This window comes from Drosophila subobscura, chromosome E (assembly GCF_008121235.1).
Source record: "Drosophila subobscura isolate 14011-0131.10 chromosome E, UCBerk_Dsub_1.0, whole genome shotgun sequence".
Taxonomy (NCBI): Eukaryota; Metazoa; Arthropoda; class Insecta; order Diptera; family Drosophilidae; genus Drosophila; species Drosophila subobscura.
Window position 1 is genome coordinate 12,652,392 of NC_048531.1, and position 19,550 is coordinate 12,671,941.

At 43.0% G+C, this 19,550-nt stretch overlaps 1 protein-coding gene across 7 annotated transcripts; it reads left to right on the forward strand.

Annotated features, from left to right (window-relative positions):
• Positions 1–2,274: 2,274 nt before the first annotated feature.
• LOC117891532 (dystroglycan) lies at positions 2,275–18,182 on the forward strand. Of its 7 annotated transcripts, none has more exons than XM_034797033.1 (15): positions 2,275–2,669; positions 10,251–10,620; positions 11,066–11,260; positions 11,317–11,448; positions 11,515–11,657; positions 11,867–11,950; positions 12,021–12,081; positions 12,663–13,499; positions 14,242–14,415; positions 14,883–14,978; positions 15,043–15,371; positions 15,445–16,592; positions 16,670–16,870; positions 16,952–17,113; positions 17,177–18,182. In XM_034797033.1, the coding sequence occupies exons 2-15, from the start codon at positions 10,504–10,506 to the stop codon at positions 17,296–17,298; spliced, it is 3,801 nt and encodes a 1,266-aa protein (XP_034652924.1). In that variant the 5' UTR covers positions 2,275–2,669; positions 10,251–10,503; the 3' UTR covers positions 17,299–18,182. The 7 variants fall into 7 exon arrangements, with proteins under 7 accessions (XP_034652924.1, XP_034652925.1, XP_034652926.1 ...); XM_034797034.1 differs by having other exon boundaries at positions 15,046–15,371; XM_034797035.1 differs by having other exon boundaries at positions 14,245–14,415.
• The last annotated feature ends 1,368 nt before the right edge of the window (positions 18,183–19,550 follow it).

Here is a 19,550-nt window from a genome sequence, read left to right on the forward strand (position 1 = left end):
GTTTGAAAGCTCTTTTCCTTTGCGATGCGAGTTTGAACAACTAAATGTAAAATACAATATATATATACAGTAAGCACACATATTATTCGTACACCACCATCACGCTAGTTTGAACACCTATAACTTGGCGTACGGTCAACGTAAACCGAAAAAGTTAATTTTGTATCAAAGATCAATATATCTACTATATGTTTATGAAAAAAGTTTTTAAATTTCTTCTATGATATCCTTATAAAAATTAACTTAAGCAAAAAAGTCCTTTTTTTTCGCACATAAATTATTCGTACAGCCGACCGATTCCTTAAGTAAAATTCAAATATTAAAGGTAACTTGTACAATGAAAATTTTTGTTTGCTATATTTAGTCTTTATGATAACTAAAAGCCCTAGAAACAATCTTTCCCCCAAGCTACTGATGCCCCATGAATTAATAGTGACCCCCTCCACAAGCAGTACCGGTTGCAATAGCTCCCTCGATGAAATGTTGGGCTTCCGTATTCTTTTTTACCAATTTTGCCACGCAGGCTTCATGAAACTCAAGTTTACTAACCGTAGTGAAAGTTTCAGCTAGTTGCAGTTTTAAATGAGCCAGATTTGATCCAAAAAAGATTAAATTTTGTGTAATTTTTTGGGATGGGTCAAGTTTAACTTCGAATTATGACCAAACGGAATGACACATGGATGCCAATTGTCACTCAAAATAAAGTTTAATACACCCTTTTTCATATTTCCATTACATAAGGCCATTCGTACAGCTCCAGTTAAAAAAACAACACAGGCGAAACAATAGGCACCCTCCAATGACCCATACGATTTTTTTCAAGATATGTTAAATTAATTTTCCGGAAGACTTTTGGAGAAACCCATGGCCAGATTCATTTCTAGAGAATGAGAATGACTAGAGAGTCCATTTAAGACAGATTTTTGATTGGTTGGCCTTGCGAAAGTTCATTTAGCCCATGAAGAGAAAATGGTGGTCCCTGCTGTATGGCATTTCGGAGGGTGCCTAGTGTTTCACCTGTGTTGTTTTTTAACTGGAGCTGTACGAATGGCCTTGTGTAATGGAAATATGAAAAAGGGTGTATTAAACTTTATTTTGAGTGACAATTGGCATCCATGTGTCATTCCGTTTGGTCATAATTCGAAGTTAAACTTGACCCATCCCAAAAAATTACACAAAATTTAATCTTTTTTGGATCAAATCTGGCTCATTTAAAACTGCAACTAGCTGAAACTTTCACTACGGTTAGTAAACTTGAGTTTCATGAAGCCTGCGTGGCAAAATTGGTAAAAAAGAATACGGAAGCCCAACATTTCATCGAGGGAGCTATTGCAACCGGTACTGCTTGTGGAGGGGGTCACTATTAATTCATGGGGCATCAGTAGCTTGGGGGAAAGATTGTTTCTAGGGCTTTTAGTTATCATAAAGACTAAATATAGCAAACAAAAATTTTCATTGTACAAGTTACCTTTAATATTTGAATTTTACTTAAGGAATCGGTCGGCTGTACGAATAATTTATGTGCGAAAAAAAGGACTTTTTTGCTTAAGTTAATTTTTATAAGGATATCATAGAAGAAATTTAAAAACTTTTTTCATAAACATATAGTAGATATATTGATCTTTGATACAAAATTAACTTTTTCGGTTTACGTTGACCGTACGCCAAGTTATAGGTGTTCAAACTAGCGTGATGGTGGTGTACGAATAATATGTGTGCTTACTGTATATACAATTTGACCATCGAAAATTTATAGAAATAAAAGAAAGGAAATAAAATAAAAAAAAAAACACCTGCAATCACCGATAAATAGACGATAATAATGATAATGATTCAAATGTCTTTGTTAAATTTTCAGGAAAACAATAAAATTTTGTTTCTTCTTTTGTTGCGCGCGCTTTCACTAATTGCCAATGATATCTATCAATCGACAAACATGTATGTATCTCTGTTAATAATTTACATAAATTTACATACTGAAGTCAAAGCTCCCTTGCTTCCAAATACACATTTTGTAAAATATAAGGTCATCAGGTACACAATCTAATAAAAAGGATTATCTTTAATAACCAAAATTTATTCTTCAATCGCATTAAATTATCGTTTCAATGTTAAAAGTCTTTGCAAGCTAGTAAAATAAAATGGAACATCAAAATAGAGGAATATGATTTTAGACTACGGTATATTTCCGTATATATTTAAAATGAGTAGGTATATTTTGGTATTTTTCTGAGGGTTGTGCAGGCTATTTTCTTATCGATGGTTCAGCGGTCACACTGCTATTCACCGTTCGGTTCGGCTATCATATGTTTTCTATTTTATTTTATTAAAACAAGCAGAATAATGTGAGTCCCAGAGTGCTAAATAAATAGTCCGTGCGTCGTTATCGTAAATAGAGTGTGCAAAAGCGAGTAGAGTAGATCTCTGCAGTGAATGTGAAAAAAGAAATGCAAGTGAAAATTACAACAAAAAGAAGCAAACACACACACACACACGAGACTCTGCCGCACATTTAGGCCGATGTATGTGTGTCGCTCTTTGGACGCAATTTTGGTAGCAGGACAGTGGAGCCAAGGGAATCTGGGCCCCGAGTGAATGGTAGAGTGCACTTGGCGACTCGCAGACTCGACTTCCCCGAAAAACGGAGCATTCAAAATAGCACAAGAGAGGTGAGTGCACATCCATGTTCGAGTGCGTGCGTTCGTGTGCGTTGTGTTAGTGTGAGTGGGGAGAGATTGCAGCCTGCATTTATTTATATCCATTAACCAGAAATCCATAATGTGCATTGTAATTAGCTATATCAGCGTCAGGCAGCAGCATTCGCAAAGAGAGGAGAATCGAGCCGAAACAGGAAAAAAGTACAACAAGAAAATCGATTTTCCTTAACTTACGAATTCTCTACGCCTCACTGGGCTCCATGGTGGGGAGCAGCGCAGCTCCAGCGCTTGGGGAGCCGGCAACGTCGATGTTGACGTCGACGTCGGCGGCGACGACGATGCGGCACCATAAAGTATACATAAATTGAATTTCGAAACACGGAAGCGAGATGGATGGAGGAGGCTGCAACACATCCCAGCACTGTTGTTCTTTTTCACCCATTTTGTGTTGATGGTGGTGTTGATGATGATGATGATGTTGATGATGGTGTGTGTTTTCGTGTATGGATGCGTAAGAGAGGGCGAGAAAAAACTCAAAAAATCTGACCAGGACACGGTCAGTCAGAGTCCAGTTGTCATGGCAACGAGGCTTAACAAATGATTTTAGCGGCAGTGGCGGGCCCCCCTGCAAATGGAGAGTGTTTCCCCGGTCATGTCATGCGGATGCGGTGCGGCTGGGTCGGCAGCTGTCACTTCACTTACCCACCCTTCTCCCCTCTGCTGACTTTCATGTGTCTGTCTTTTCAGTCTCTCTCTCCCTTTCTTTCTCTCTTTGGCTGTTTAAGAGTGTGTGTATGCGTGTGTTTTGATGACGGCACTCAGTTTCCGCCCGCACTGATTTTACCCGTACCAACACAACCTACAGTGAGTCCTCGCAAACACTGACAGCCAGTTGGTGGAGAGTATAAAGAATCCCTTAGAATTTCTAGAGGATGCTTTACTTTATCAGCGATTAATGCAATTAACAACTTTTGTTGATTTAATTTAGTGAGTGGCCACTGTACCGAATCCCGACCATTACCATTCCATTCCAGTTTTTGGCACTCTTTTGCGGATGCTGCGTACGCAAAATGGGGGACGGGGCGCTTCTATGAGTGCCTGGAACTGGGACCTGATTGTGGGCCAGGCCAGGCATTTTCCTTATTTGCTTCCGCTGGGCACCCTTAAATTCTCCCTTTTCGTCTGCTTTGAGTCCGTGTGCGTGTGTGTGTTTGTTTGTGCCGTGCGGGAGGAAAATTACTTTTACGACCATTTAGCATAGGTTGCTGCTTCTCCCCTCGACTTCTCTCTCTCATATTTAGTTTTATTTTGATGCGTTTATAATCAGATTGCGTCAATTTGTTAGGCTGGGCTAACGACGAGGGCGGGTGGTCGTTCGGCCGAACGTTTTCCCGGGTTGCGTGTCAAGTGCAGACCAGCTGCGTCTCCAATTTTAAGAAATGTCTGTTTCGCATTTGTCTTTCGTTATCTGGAAGTTTGTGGGTCTTTCCACATTCCAATTTGCTCAACCCGCACTCTCTCGCTCTCGCTCTCTATCTAAATCGGTCGGACAGTTCATTCTGTTGATTCATGGTGTTGACCCTCTTCCTCTGCCGCAGCACAATGAATTCCAAAGAGTTTGATGACTCTTTCCACCGATATCGATAGGGGTTTATCTTGGTTATCAGTTGATTTCGCCTTGAATATCATATTTGCAGCGTGTAAGAGCTTCGTTGCTGAATACAAAAATGTCTCTTACACTTGTTTGTTGCTCCTTTTGGTCGGCTTCTTCTTGGCCCGTAAAGTACAAAAATACATGGAGCATACGGGGGAATATCTATCATGGCGGCAGCTGTCCAACTCAGCGGCACTGGAACGTACTGGGCCGGCAAAAGGCAACAACACAACACAACTGTTCTCGCTGTGTTGGTGCTGTTGTTTCGCTTGCTCTTGCAGAGCTGCTGTCGTCTTCATCAACGCCTCTGTGCCTCTATGCTGGCATTGCGTTGTGTGTTTGTTTTTAGCATTTGCTTTACTGTTGTTGCTGGTGTAACAGACACACACACACACTCGTAAAACTTTTTACGAAATATCAACGACAAAAGCAGGAACAGACGGCAATCATTATGCATGCAAGAGATCTCGAAACGCATTTGATCGCCAACTTTGCACATGGCCTGGCCCTCGTCTCGCGGCTCGTCTGCAGCTCCAAATGCAACTCCAACGCCGCCGCCATTTGGCCAATATGGCGGCTGTTCTGCCCTGCCCTGTCCTGCTGCACCCCTGCCCCGGCCCCTGTCCCTGCCCAGTCCCAGACGTTGGCCCCACGCAAAAATATTTTTCTTGTGACTCCGCAAACTTAATCGCTTCGTAGTGTAGGGTATTGGATCAATGCCCCCGCAGTGGCAACAACATTGCTTTGGCAGCGTTTGCTCCTCGCTCTCTTATGCACTCTTATTTATCCCAGGTACCTGCAGAGCAACAAACATATTTAAAGTTACAGCATAGCAATTCGGTAGAGTTATAGCTGCATGTACAATATTACTCACCAATCTACCAAAAGGCATTCCCATCGAATAACAATTACAGCGAAGTACATACATAAGTGGAGTTTAATTTTGAGAACTTTATTTGAAATTCCAATTGGATCAGTTTTCATTTAGTGCATAAAAGAACCATGTAAACCCGAGTAGTCGGTATGCCAGACACGCTAAATCGGCTGGCTGTTCAGCTGGATTTTGTGGCGTAGAGTGTCGCTCTGCTTTCGTTTCAAACGACACGTGATTACGTTTTTGTTCACATTTAAGTTATAATTTAACCAAAATGGGCTTGTCATGGATTGTGTTTGTCTTAATTGGAAATCGGATTGCAATCACTCAATCAGTTGTCTTTTCTCTGGTCGGCTCTCCTCTCCTATTTCTTCAGCCCCACTTCAATTATGCATATCACCAAATTGGTCTCCATCATCGTCATACCCTAATTACAGTCAATTACTCTATGGAATTACTGATATGGGTAGATCTGTGCCGCCAGCTGTCGGTCTGCTGGTTCTTGGGGGGCAGCACTGTTCCAATTGGAGACGTGCGTGCTCGTGCTCTATGCTGCATTTTCCTGCACTCACGTACTGGCCGGGGTTTGGCCCAAGCTTAACACCTTTTTTGGTCCGCTTTCCATGGATCATTGGGCAATGGGAATTGGGCCGGAAATTGGGCTACACCTCAGCTACCTTAATAATTTTTGTCTTTTCTGGTTCATGCGACACCACACTTATCAGATATGCATATCATTTGACTAACTGTAAGACCCACCACCAACTGTTATCATATCTTTTGTTTGGTCGCGGCGTTGGCCTGTGCCTCTGTCTGTTGCTGTGTCTGTGGCGTTTCTACATAGAGAAGCATTATCTGTGAAAGCCATTTTAATGCTTGCCATGTGTTTGAACTCCACTGCTGTTGTTGCTCAAAAGAAGATCCAAAATGATATCATTATGCATTCTGAAATTGTTGGGCAATCGGATGAAAATCTTTTCAGCAACTTAATATTAATATCGGGCAAAATGACTTTATCTACCTGAAAAGGTACTGGAATACTACCACTTAATTCTAACTTGAATTAAAAAATTCAATTCATCAGCGTTTTTCCTGCTTTTCAATCACTTTTTAAGCTTTGGTAGCCATAAAAAATGATTCTTTTTTGGTTTTTGCTTTTTAAAAATATCAAAATGCGGCACGCCTTTCGTGACCAACCCGTCATCTCATTCCCATGCCTTAATATACCATTCCAGCCACAGCCCTGCCTCAGAGTAGATGCGTGGCGCTGATTGAGGAGAACCGAGAGAGGAGAGAGACTTTGGGCTATTTTTGGTAATTGCATGGCCTGCTTTCCACTCTGTACCCAAAGCATAGAGTTTTTGTTTTGTGTATGGTGTGTGTTTTCCGATCCGATTGTAAACCTAGTGCCAGTGGCCATTGCGTCGGTTCCAGTCCATTGACGATGCGTGCCACAAAATATATTTTCAATAAGACTATTTCCAACGACAAGATTGTGGGTCAAACTATCAAATACATACACATACACAAGTACTTGTATTCGTAGCAGAACACATGTGTGTGTTCACTGTATGTATAACAATTTTTCAATCATGCAGCATCGTAAACAAAATACAAGCCGAAAACAATCCATTAGCCCCACAATGCTGGCCACTGGAAGTCGTCGTCTCTGTTGTCGTCGTCGTCATCGCTGGAGTTGTTGCGCCCAGTGCGGCGAATCAAATTAATTAAAGCTCCCTCAAAGAGGGAGGGAACCCTGTGGGTTCCATTGGGATGGGGGAAGAGAAGAAGAATTATGAGAGAAAGAAAGCAGAGGAAAGCTGGAAAGATGAACAAGAACGATACAATTGCTGTTTATTGTTTCTGAAGAAAACCGAATTAAGACGAGAAATATGCTCCACAGAAAATAGCCCAAAATTTAAAGTTAACGATTCTTTATCCACTGCCCACAGAACTTCATCTTCCAAACCGACTGTAAAAGTCAATATACCCAAGTAGAAGCTGTTTAAAAGATATTCTTCAGTGCCAAAAAGAATAATTTGTTTGAGTCACCAAAATAAATGCTTGACAGAGAGAGAGAGAGAGTACACCGAGTACGTGTGTGCAATGAAAATGAATATAAATTCGTTTATGCGGTCGCTGCATTCTGCGCTGCAGCTTGATGAAAGAATTTCTTTGTAAGAAAGTGCCGCAGCCGCGACCGCTTCGACTGGCTGCAGAATCAACATCTTTTGTGTCACGTAAAGAAGGCATCTTGCTTATGTGTTTGTAAGTGTGTGTGTTAACCAAGGCTAATTGAACAGGGCAACCTCTGAGTGGAGCTTGTGGTGGAAGATGTAATTAATTGCCAGGGGAAGCGAGAGAGATGGAAAGCGACTGCTGACCCACCAAGTGGCGGGATCTAAATGCAGGCCTATGCAATATCACATTAATCCCAACAGCAAAGTTAGTGGTGGATTAGCGAAGCTTTGATACCCTGTATGATTTGTTATACGGTTTATACACATCTAGAAAAAAAAATTGCTTAAGTGTGTCAAGTCTGATTGGATTATCTCCCAAAGCAGATACATTTTCTTTTAAAATGATTCACTTCTGTTCTCATCCAACATCTACTGAAACTTGTCATACTCTCTGTGAGGGTATGATAACCACAGCCACGGCAGACTTGAAAAGTCGCCTAGGCGTGGGCGATGCACATCATTATCAGCCCGAGTATCATCATCATCGTTAGTCTTTGTATTGTTCTTGTACCTTTATTAGTTTGCTTTTGTGCTGGACTCAATTTATGAACTGACTGACCCTCAACCCCCACTCCACTCTCAACCGCACACAGCCCGCCGCAGACTCCAGAGCCAGGCTTTAGTTCTCCAGCTCCAGCTCCAGTTGCAGCTGTGGGTGTATGTGTGCGTGTGGCTGCGGCTGCGGCGCTTCTATGTAAACTCTCTTATCTCCGTTGATGCATTCACCAGCAGCAGAGAAACTTGCTTTGTATTCTCGCTGTTAAGTTATGTTCTCCCATTTCTCTGTCTCCTTCTACACCCACTCGCCATAATACTACAACTACAACTCCTATTCGTGCTCCAACTTCTTCTTCTACTCCTACTCCAACTCCGCTCCCTCGCTTTGTCACTGTTCTTCCAGCTCTTTTTGCATTTGGCGCAATGCTAATTCATTTGCATACCAACAAACACACAAACACACTAAGCCCCTGGGCCTCATTCTCATTCATGCCGAAGAGCAAGAGTGCCAGAGAAGGAGAGAGGTGTGTAAGAAGAGAGAGGTGATGGTTAGGTGGTAAAAGAGATGTGGTGATGGATAGAGGAGGGCTGGCCTGCTACTAGCTGTGCTGCTGAAGGGAATCGGGAGTGTGCAAGGGGTATAACGAGTGATGGCCCGGCATGCTTCGCTGCATTTTAAGTTCATCTACACATACGCACTCGCACACACACAGGGAAGAGAGAGGGTGAGAGAGAGACAGATATGTATTGGTGGCATATTGCCGTCTGACACTTTTTGCTCCTTCACTCCCCACTCATTTGATATTCCAGGCGGGTCTCTTCGGGGCGGACTCTTCAATTAAATTCAACTAGAAAGCAGACAAAAACAAATAAAGATGTGTACAGTAAAAATATAGAGAATAAATAAATGATATGTTAGTTGCGGCATATCCAAAAGCAATTATTACTTTCCATTACTCGCATTTATTTATGCTCTTCTCTTGTGGCTGTGGCTGGAATTCTGAATAAAATTCCTTTGGCATAGCCAAATCGTTTCCCAGCTATCTATTATTTACCACTGCTCATTCCAATGCCAATGGAATGGTGTTGCCATATTAATTATTGTTATGTATACGAGAATTTGTTGCTTGCCTCAATTAAGGCATTTCACATGCATTTTTCATGCGTTTTCCATGCACATTCCCCTCCGTATTATTTAATGGCTTTCCAGTGACCCCCCTCCGAGTTGAAATGTTAACCCCATTCATAAAGAATGCTGCCAACTTGTGCAATTGTGGTCCCATTTTTGTGTCACACCCCAACACCCCCTCTCCATCCACCCAGCCAGCACCGGGCATGTCCAACACATGTTGCCTCGTGAAGAGAGAAGGAGGAGGGAGACCGATAATGTGTTTGCTGAATGATTATTTGAAAGTTATTTGGGGAGTGGTCCCCGTGCTGTACCCCGTACTTTGCGCAGTCGATGGAAAGAATCTATAAATAGAATCCAGATGATAAGCCGACAGCTTAGGGAAGCGTCGGCGGATGCCTGCCCAATGAGGGATTAACAAATTTATGGGAATTCCAGCAGCATAAGGGGGTGTTCTCGGGGGTAAAGTTTGTGGAAGGAGCGACCCAATTAAATCAAAGGGAAATACTTGTTCTTATGCAAAATGTATGTGAAATTTGAGTAGAATAGTAGTCTTCATTGTTCAACGCTGATAATTGGGTATTATGAATATTTGTAATGGTATAAATATTCATTGATAATTTCACAAGAAATATATTTGGAATTAATAATGCAACCACCGGGCATATTATACTAGAGAATAATAATAATATTCAATATTCATAATCAATCAGCCATCAATTGTCTTCTCATATTTCTCCTTCACTTCGTCACTCCCACCGCCATTGATAACATCTCTTTAATTAAGCATTTTCCAAGTCGAACTTTCCATTTTCATGTCTGTCTGTCTCGGGGGTCTTTCCAATTACCAAAAAAAAGATCATGTGCATCTTGTTCATCGGGCGTTAATTTTCCCCCAAATACAGGAAAAACAACAAAATAACAACAGCAAAAACAACACTTAACAGTTGTTTATGTTAATTACACTGAGAAGAGGGACAACAGAGAGGGAGAAAGAGTTGCAACAACAAACACACACACATAAATAATGCTCAAGGCACAAATTGTGCCTGGGTTTGGGTCTCGAGTTTTGGGTCAGCGAACCCAAGTGAACGTTTAATTAGCATAGGCACACACCACACAGCACACAGCACACTGCACCCTCTCCTCTCAAAGCGATAAAATATGTTTAATAAATTCCCATAAATTCCACTTGCAGATGATCATCATCGGACAATGATGATAACGAAGGCGAGACTACTCTGCTAATGAAGATGATGTAAACGAAGCCAAACGCAAACTCTCCTCTTTCTTTCCACTTTTGTGCACCGAAACGAAAGCGAAACTCGAAAGCAAAAGAAATCGAAAGAAATACAACCCCACCACCACTGCCACATAATATTTCACTGAATTGAAATCGAAACTGCATTCTTTACACACATATCTGGGCAATCGCCAAAACGAATCGAAATATGAGATTGTCGCGGTGCTTATCGGTCAGTGGAGACCGCCTGCTCCTCCTGCTGGCGGCTACACTCGCCATCGCCCTGGTGCAAGCGGAGCGGGACTTCAATGTGAACGACTCTCAGGTGAGTAATGGGTGTAGGCTCCTCCCCTTCTTCTTTGGGGGTCTTTGCGTTAGTAGAGAATATGTTAAAGAGAGCCCATGACAGCCCACATGATTAAGTGTTACTCATTCACATAATTAACAAGAATTTAAATGGATTAGATTCGATTAGATTATGGTTTATGATTATAAAAACTTTAAAAGTCCAGACCATTTCCTCTTTCGACTGCAAGAGTGCACTCCTACAAGCGTTCACTGTAGAACGACTATTATGTTTGTGTGTCTCTGGCTCTGACTCAGACTCTGTCCTGTCGCTTGTCTGGCTAACTTTGATGGATGATGGATGCATGACGCTTTTCATTTGAATTATGCAGTCGACGGTTTCGATTCGATTAGATTGTGGTCGCGAGAGCAATAAACCAACGAGTTGTTTGTCACTCACCCTTCTCTCTATTTTATTGTTGTAGGTGCCAGTCATTGAACCAAAGGATGTGCCTGCCTACAAGCAGGATCCCTATGTGACAGAGCTGATGGGATGCCAGAATCAGCAGAACGAGATTGTGCTATCGCTGCTGCTGAAGAAGCACGACTGGAGCGAGCTGACGGCCACCAAGCGAGCTCATGTTCAGTCAAAGTTGGCGAAATTCTTTGCCATACCCAAGGTAAGCTGCAGCATGTTCGGGACATGTCTAGAGATTTAAATTTGTCTCCCCAATAGGAATTCATTTCGCTGGATTCGGTGTCAAAGCGGGAGCTCAGGTCCATGCACAAGCTGGCCATGAGGAAGGGCGGCAAGGGGAACAAGAATATAGAGACTCTAAATCGTCGGCTGGGACGCGCCAGTTTCATGGTTTGTATCTCTTTGATTTTCTTCAACTAACTCCATTTGTTATAACTTTGATTCTCTTCGGTGCAGATCGGCTGTGGTCCAAGCTACTTTGTCATGGGTGAGCCGATAGCCAAGCAGATTGCCCACCAGGTGAAGGATGGGACCATTGGTGCTTTGACGGAGGAGAACTTTGGTCTCTGGTTTATTTGGCGCAAGGAATTGAAGTCCAGGTGGGTACCGAACCAAACGAACCTCAGAACACGACGGCTCTTACGGTAGCTAGTTTATATTGGCGATCCATCAATCGATGAAGCAATAAATTAATTTCCCATCACACATGTCACTGTGCAAATAATGCTCATTGAGATGTAACCCGAGATATGTGCATAAATCACATTGAAAGATGTTTCCCTGACGATCCCCCTTCCTCTACTTTTAGATCGCAACGCAGGCGACGTCAGTCGGAGGGTTCTGGTGCCGAGGATGATGACTACGAGTATGAAGATGATGGAGAGGAAGTTTCGTAAGTACTACCGCAGTCACCGCTCCTAAGTTTCTGTCATAATATCATATTTTATGTTGGTGGGGAACAGTGAGCCAAGCACGGAAGTGCCAGCGGTGACTACGCATGCGCATCGTCATCATCATGGAGTGGTGAGTGTTCCGATTGATTACTCAATAGGTTATCTGAACCTACGACATTTCCCAATATTTATTTTGGTTCATTCTCGGTGTTTTCATTATACGTTTATCCGTTTAAATGAGAATACTCCGAGGTTAATGCATTGTGGATCGTGTTGAACTATGTATAAATGCATACAAGTCGAGATTCCGTTATTATTTCCGGAAGTCATACGTTTCTTTATTGTTTGTTTTACAACACTGCACTTTGTTAATAACATTCGCACAGCCACCAAAAATACACCTCATATGGAACACGGATACAACCTACACATACTATAGAACGCAAAAATACATTTATCCGAATACATACATATACATACATATTTACACTATAACTAACTGTAATTCATCATATGGTGTATACGTTTTTTCTTCTCTTTTGCCATCTCTTTCTCGCTCTCTCTCTCTCTCTCTATCTCTCTGTCTATATATCGCTCTCATTGTGTTCTCTCGTTCTCTCATTTGTTTGATGAATGTAAAAATATTTAAACTGCAATCGAAATCCTAATCGTAACTAACAATCGAATCATCGAACCATCGACTAACCCAAGTCGGAGGGTGATTCTGCCTCTGCACCTGCCACGCCCTCGGTGGCCAGTGTGGAGGAGGAGATCGAGGAGAGCGTCTCCAAGCTGGAGTCCGTGATTAGCAAGACCATTGAGAATACGAAGAATATCAAGGAGCTGGTCCCCGTGCTCGGGCCATCGGCCGTCGATGAGGTTGGTGCTGGTGCGGACGATGATGATGTGGAGGATGTGGAGCTCCAGCAGTTGGGTGCTGTTGCAGGGAAATTCCAGGAAAATTATGTGGTCACCACTACAACGGCTGCCACAACAGCCACAACTGCGATGCCTGGCTCTGGCACGGATGTGCTAAAGACTAGTTACATGGAGGAGGAATCTGCGAATCAGGTGGATGCCGTTGCCGTCGTAGATGTGGATGCTGTTGCCACATTCAGCACCGCTGATAGCACCACACCCCCACCCATATCGGGGTCCGTCTCTGGCGACACACAGCACAGTAGCAGCAGCAGCAGCAGCAAGCAGAAGCCATTCTCACCCTATGATGCCACTTCCTCAGTGTCAATGCCCTCCTCCTCCTCGTCCTCTGTTGTGCCATCAATCGAAGCTGTTGAAACGTCTTCGTTGCCATCCATGTCCACCGCTGCATCGACAACTGGGACCTCCTCCTCCTCATTCTCATCCCCATTCCCATCCTCTTCTCCATCCTCTCACATTGTCGCCATCACAGACATTGTGTTAGATAGCAACAACAACAATACTCTAACAACTTCATCATCATCATCATCAACAATCACACCAACAGCAACAATGTCAACTACAACACCAGCAACAACAACAACAACACTGTCTGAAATGTCGCCAAAGGTAAATGATGTCGCTTTTGTCTGTGCGCGCGCGTGATTGTGTGTTGTCTCTCTTGTCTCTTGCCGTTGTCACATGTAAACTGTTCTGTCCTCCCACTTCTATCCTCTGTCTCTCTTTAACTCTCACTATGTGTGTGTGTATGTTTTGTGCGTGTGTCTCCTCCAACAGCCAGGAGTTTAGCTTAGTTCTGTCTCTGTCCTTGTCTCTCTTAATGTGTAACTCTCTTGTTTTTCTTTTATATTGATATTGTATTTTTGTTGCTTTTTTGCTGTATAAAATGAGAGTTAACTCCATAAAATTGGCTTAACAACATCCATGTTGCTGTCATAAAAGCCCCCTAGAGGAGTTATTTTTGTACATAAATGTTAGCAAACTAGATAAAATAGTAGATATAGTCGATTTTAATGTTTAAACAGGACAGGCTTATGTATAAGTTGTATATGCTTTAGCTACAGTTCCCTTTTCCTTTTGATTTTTGACATTTTGTGTTGATAAACGGCAACAGAATGAACTGTGAAGGGAGATCAGAATGAACGCTGTTAAGATTAAAGTTCATTCGTACAGTTAGTTTTTGTAAATATTAAATTTCCTTGTACATGATAAATATTGGTTGAGTATTTAGTTGAGATTAACAGGCGCAGGAGGAGTTGATAAATGTGTTGTGTGGATCTTTTGCTGCTAGTTTCGACCTTCCACCAAAAAAAAACTGTATTAAATTTACGTTGAAATTCAAATTAAAAAGCAGCCAAATGTAAATGATTTCGAGCTGAGCAGCTTTCCGCCCATCGAAGATAATGAAGATGCAACAACAATACAAACAACAACAACAGCTGCTGCAGCCAGAACGTCCTCCTCCGGCGAAATCGATGCTCACGTAGTAGAGTCCACAGCAACGCACCGCACAATTAGTTCTAAGGTGAAATGCCGCATCGCCATTGCATTGCAATTGCCATGCAAACATTTAGTTGTTAAGCTTACAAGTCGATCCATAGATTTTGCACCACTCCCCCCCTCCGCCACGCCCGTCTACCCGTTCACCGTCCACTGGTTTGTCCTGAATCCAATTAAGCGCGGAATGTTCCTTCCGGCCAATGCACTTACTCGCAGCATGTGGCAATTAGAGAACTAGCGAGTGCCTCCTCCCCACCTCCTGCATGGGGTCCTTGGTAATTGCATGTCCACTTTCTACACACACACACATACGCACGTATACATCTACGTGTACGTATTCCTTCCTGTTTTTGTACTCGTACTTGGATGTTGTACTAACACTAACTCTGCCTGCCTCTCCTTAGCCGCAGACTCCTTCAGCATGACACTTAGAGCCAGACATCTGGCATCAATTAGTCATCTCAATACTAATAATTTACCTGTGATTCCCAGGAAGGAGAGGCCGATGCCATCAGCACCCCCAACAACAACAGCATCAGCAGTGGAAGTGGCAGTGGCAGTGGCAGTGGCAGCTTAGCCAATAATGAGGTATGTGCCATTGCCAAGGGGCCCTGGCAACGCTAAAATCCCTACTAATCCCTCTTATCGACAGCAGCTGTTCCCAGGCTCTTCAGTGCCCCCCTCCTCGGTGGCGACGACAACACCTGCCACGCCCGAAGCGACCAGCACCGTCAGCACATTCGCTTCGACGGATTATGTGGAGCCACAGCCGGAGAACAGTGTGCCGATTATTAAGACGCGTCTGCAGAAACTGGCGGTGACCTCGGGCAAGGCTTTCACCATGATAGTTCCCGAGGATACCTTCTGGGATGCCGAAGATCAGAGCAACCTGCGTCTGGAGCTCACCGACAAGGATAGCCACGAGCTGAAGTCCAGCTCCTGGCTTCAGTTCAATGCCGATAAGCGGGAATTGTACGGGCTGTAAGTAGATGGGCTCTGAGCATGCCGGTCGAAAGTTTAAAATTTGTTTTTCTTGCTTTCTCTCCCATGGCAGACCTTTGGACGACGCAGTGTCCCGTTGGCAGTATCGGCTCTCTGCCACAGACTCGGGAAATGCCACCGTCACGGAAACGGTGGAGATTAGCGTGCAGCAGCACCGTGGGGTGCGGACCATCAACCACGAGATCAGCATTGTCGTGAAGATCAACGAGAAGCGAGGCCACAACATTGACTGGCAGCTGAAGCTGATTAATGCTTTGGCTCGTACCCTGGATGATGACAGCAGCTCGGCGGTGGTGGTGCGAGAGATTCGTCAGACGCCGCTGGATCCCAATAGCGCCATCTTCGTGTATTTCAACGAGACCCTGCCCACCAGCGATTGCCCCGAGAAGGAGCTGAGCGAGCTTGTAAGCCGTCTGGATGCCCAGCGTCTGAGCGATCTGGTGCAGCCGCTGTTGGGCATTAAGTCGATTACTGGCCAGCTAATTGGGTCCTGCCAGAAGGATCTGACAAAGGTGAAGCCCACCATGCAGATGGCCAAGAACGTGCCGCCGATGCCTCGCAACCAAGTGGATCGCGTGAATGCCAGCGTGGGACAGCTGTTGGTGTTCAAGGTGCCGCCAGATACCTTCTACGATGCCAATGATAACGACTTGACGCTCACTCTCAAGTCCAAGGACCATAAGGAGTTGGGCACACGCCACTGGCTGCAGTTCGACTCGAAAAACCAGGAGTTTTACGGCATCCCCAAGGGGGGCGACACCGGCTCCGAGGAGTACCTGCTGGTGGCGGAGGACAGCGGTGGTCTAAGTGCCCACGATGCCCTCGTTGTAGTCGTTAGCCATCCCCCCAAAAAGGAATTTGGTGCCTTCTTCAAGGCCTACCTATCCATTCGCCATGAAAACTTCAATGCTGACTTGCAGCGTAAGTTTGTGGAGCGCATAGCCAAGGTTAACGGTGACGCCAACACCAATCAGATCCAGATCCGTTCCATCAACATTCACCACGACTCGGACGGTACCATTGTCAACTTTTACAACACGTCGCTGTACAAGCATCACAACCGCTGCCCGGAGAAGGAGCTGGCGGCCACTCGCAGTGTCTATCTGGTCGGTGACAACCTGAGGGATAGCGTGAAGCGAGCCATGGGCCCGGAGCTGAATCTAACCAACTTTTCGGTGGCGCCCTTTGGCAGTTGTCATCGTAAGAATGTCTGCATAGATTTCCCCTTGGAAGCAGAGCTAATTTGGTTTTCTTTCGCCCTTCCCTCCCTCTTCCAGATTCCGAAAACATAGACATCAATCAGCACGAGTTCGTGCCCACGCGCACTGAGGAGCCCAGCCAGAAGTCAACCTTCAGCGAGGAGTACTTGGCCAATTTCATTTTGCCGGCTGTCATCATTCTGGTCATGATAGTGCTGGCCTCTATTGTGGCCTGTTGCCTGCACAGGCGTCGCCACAAGAGCGGCAAAATGGAGCTTGGTAAGGCAGCGGACTGGGTCTCTCCTCTTTCCTTCCCATGTGTATTTTCAGAGTCAAATTCAATTTTGATTTCCTTTTCAGGCGACGAAGAAGAGCGAAAATCCTTCCGGGCCAAGGGCATACCCGTCATATTTCAGGATGAATATGAGGAAAAGCCCGAAATCGGCAACAAGAGCCCCGTAATACTCAAAGACGAGAAGCCACCGCTGCTGCCACCGTCCTACAATACCTCCAACATGAATGGTACGTGTATGCCGCACACCCGTTCCTCTTTCAAAATGTAATCTCTGGCAAATCTCCTTACAGGCGACAATGATGTGGATGAGTATGTGCCACCGCCAGCTGTTGTAGTGGGCGGAAGGGAGGTGCGAGGGAAGTCACCGGCCACGCCCTCCTACCGCAAGCCACCGCCATATGTATCGCCATAAATCAGTGTCAAGAATCAGCAGCAAACGAAGCAGCAACCGAAACCGAAAGAGCAACCAGCAACAATAATAACAATCGCATCGTATTAACCACACAATCTATATATATGCAATCTTACATATGTACATACATATATGTTTTGTAACAGCAACAATACGTACATATATGTGTGTATGTATGTATCTACCGATTTGGCACAATTTATATATGCAACTAAGCAAAACTCTTTTGTATATATCCAAGTGCAAATTGGTTTCTTTTTGGACTACGTATTCGAAGGAAGGCAACGGATATAGAATATTCCATATTGAAGACAAAACGTACTCAATGTGGAAGAGGAGACGATGTTTTTGTATTAATCATCAGAGAAAAACAATCAATTAACGTTTTTAGTGCGAACAGCTGGCAAACACTTTTGTAGCTTGATGAGCGAAAATCACATTTAAAAACACACAAACACTAAACAGAACACACTATTCAACATATTATTTATTTAGTATGTACTCTAATTTATGTATACGTACACCACGAACCACATCCACGAACACGAATTGTAATGAATTGTATTAGTAGACAAGCAGCTAGAGCTAGCAAAGCAAACCGACACACAAACTCGAGCCCATTTAAGCATAGCATTTACACAATCGGTAATACTATTGACTAAGTTAGGTGCAAGACGCCTGGAGCATGTCCCTTGTCTGCTTTTATACGTTTTATAATCGAATTCTGTGCATGCTTATACACCAACAGGACTTTCCGCTTAACATTTGCTTAAGCTGAATTGTTTGCAACATTTTAGTTGAACTTTGGATTAGAGGAACACCAGCAACACAGGAGGAGCACTACCCTGGCTGCTCGATGCTTGATGGGGTGTTACCCAAAAAAACAAGAGCTTAGTATTTTATATTTAATTTGCATTAAAGAACAGAAAGAAGGGACATGGCGAGGAGGCGCTTTGATTATGTTTAGTTTTAGGAATGCAATCAAACCCGCAATAGTGCTGCCAATAGAATAGCATTGAAATTTCCGTTTTTGAATAAAATCTATTCCTAAATGCCCACAAGTGCTTCCCACATACAAACATACAAACAAACACACAACCAACAAACCATATCCACAGAATACACACAAAAACTAATTATATACGAGAAGATTACTTAAAGTATGTGGAACTTAGTTTTAACAACACAAATGATTTATACCAGCTCCCCAAAAACTGGACCATTGTCCATGGCCCCATGCTATAAAGGAGTTTTCATGTATTTATTTAAGAACCCATGAACTATACTTACTATCTGTAGTGCGTAGATTGAAATTGATTTTATATGATGAAAACCCATCCAATCCATAAGTTAGAGCAATAATTGCATGAAGAGAAATTGAATTACTTTACCCGTGCGTGAATACGTATTGGGGAAAATTGCCTATTAATTTAAGAATAATTAACTTATTTGCATAAGGCTCAATCGCTGAATGATTTACATTTTGTACTTTGTAATAGAGCAACAACAATAGCAATAATAACCAAACAAACAAACAAACAAACAAGAAACAACAACAACAACGGTATCAATTTATTTTGAATAAAAAAAATGCCAAAGACACACACGATTTATGTTTTATTTGTTTGTTTGAAAACAGAAATCAAAACCAGATTTAATTATGAGACAAAACAAACAAGAACACACATACCCACACCCACACAACCACAACCATACAAGTAAGTAAATAAGGTAAAAAATATTTAATTGGACTTTGAATAACATAATGCAAATATTACAAATCGAATCGATACATAATAATTGCCTGGCCATTGTCGTCCGGTGTGTAAGTGGCACATTTAATTAATATACTCAAAAATTAAGATAATGTGCGGTATAAATATGTACATCAATATATATACAATATGATATGTGACTATCTGTAGCTGTTACATGCAATCTGTTTGCCATTTATGTAATTGGTTTAAATTGATGCGAGTTGTACCCTCCACACAGGACAAACACAGACACACCCACAATAATTATAATAATTATTGAAAATAACTACAAATACGAGTGCGAGTTCTATATCCCTGTACAGGGTATATGCATGTGCGAATACTAATAAACATTTATATATATTTTGATATAAAAAGAACATGAAGTTTGATTTTTAATTGCCATTTCCCTTCAACTGCCGCTTCTCCGCTTTCCCATGTACTCGTATTCCATTACTTAGTGCTGGATTTTGCTGTAAAATTCAATTTATGGAA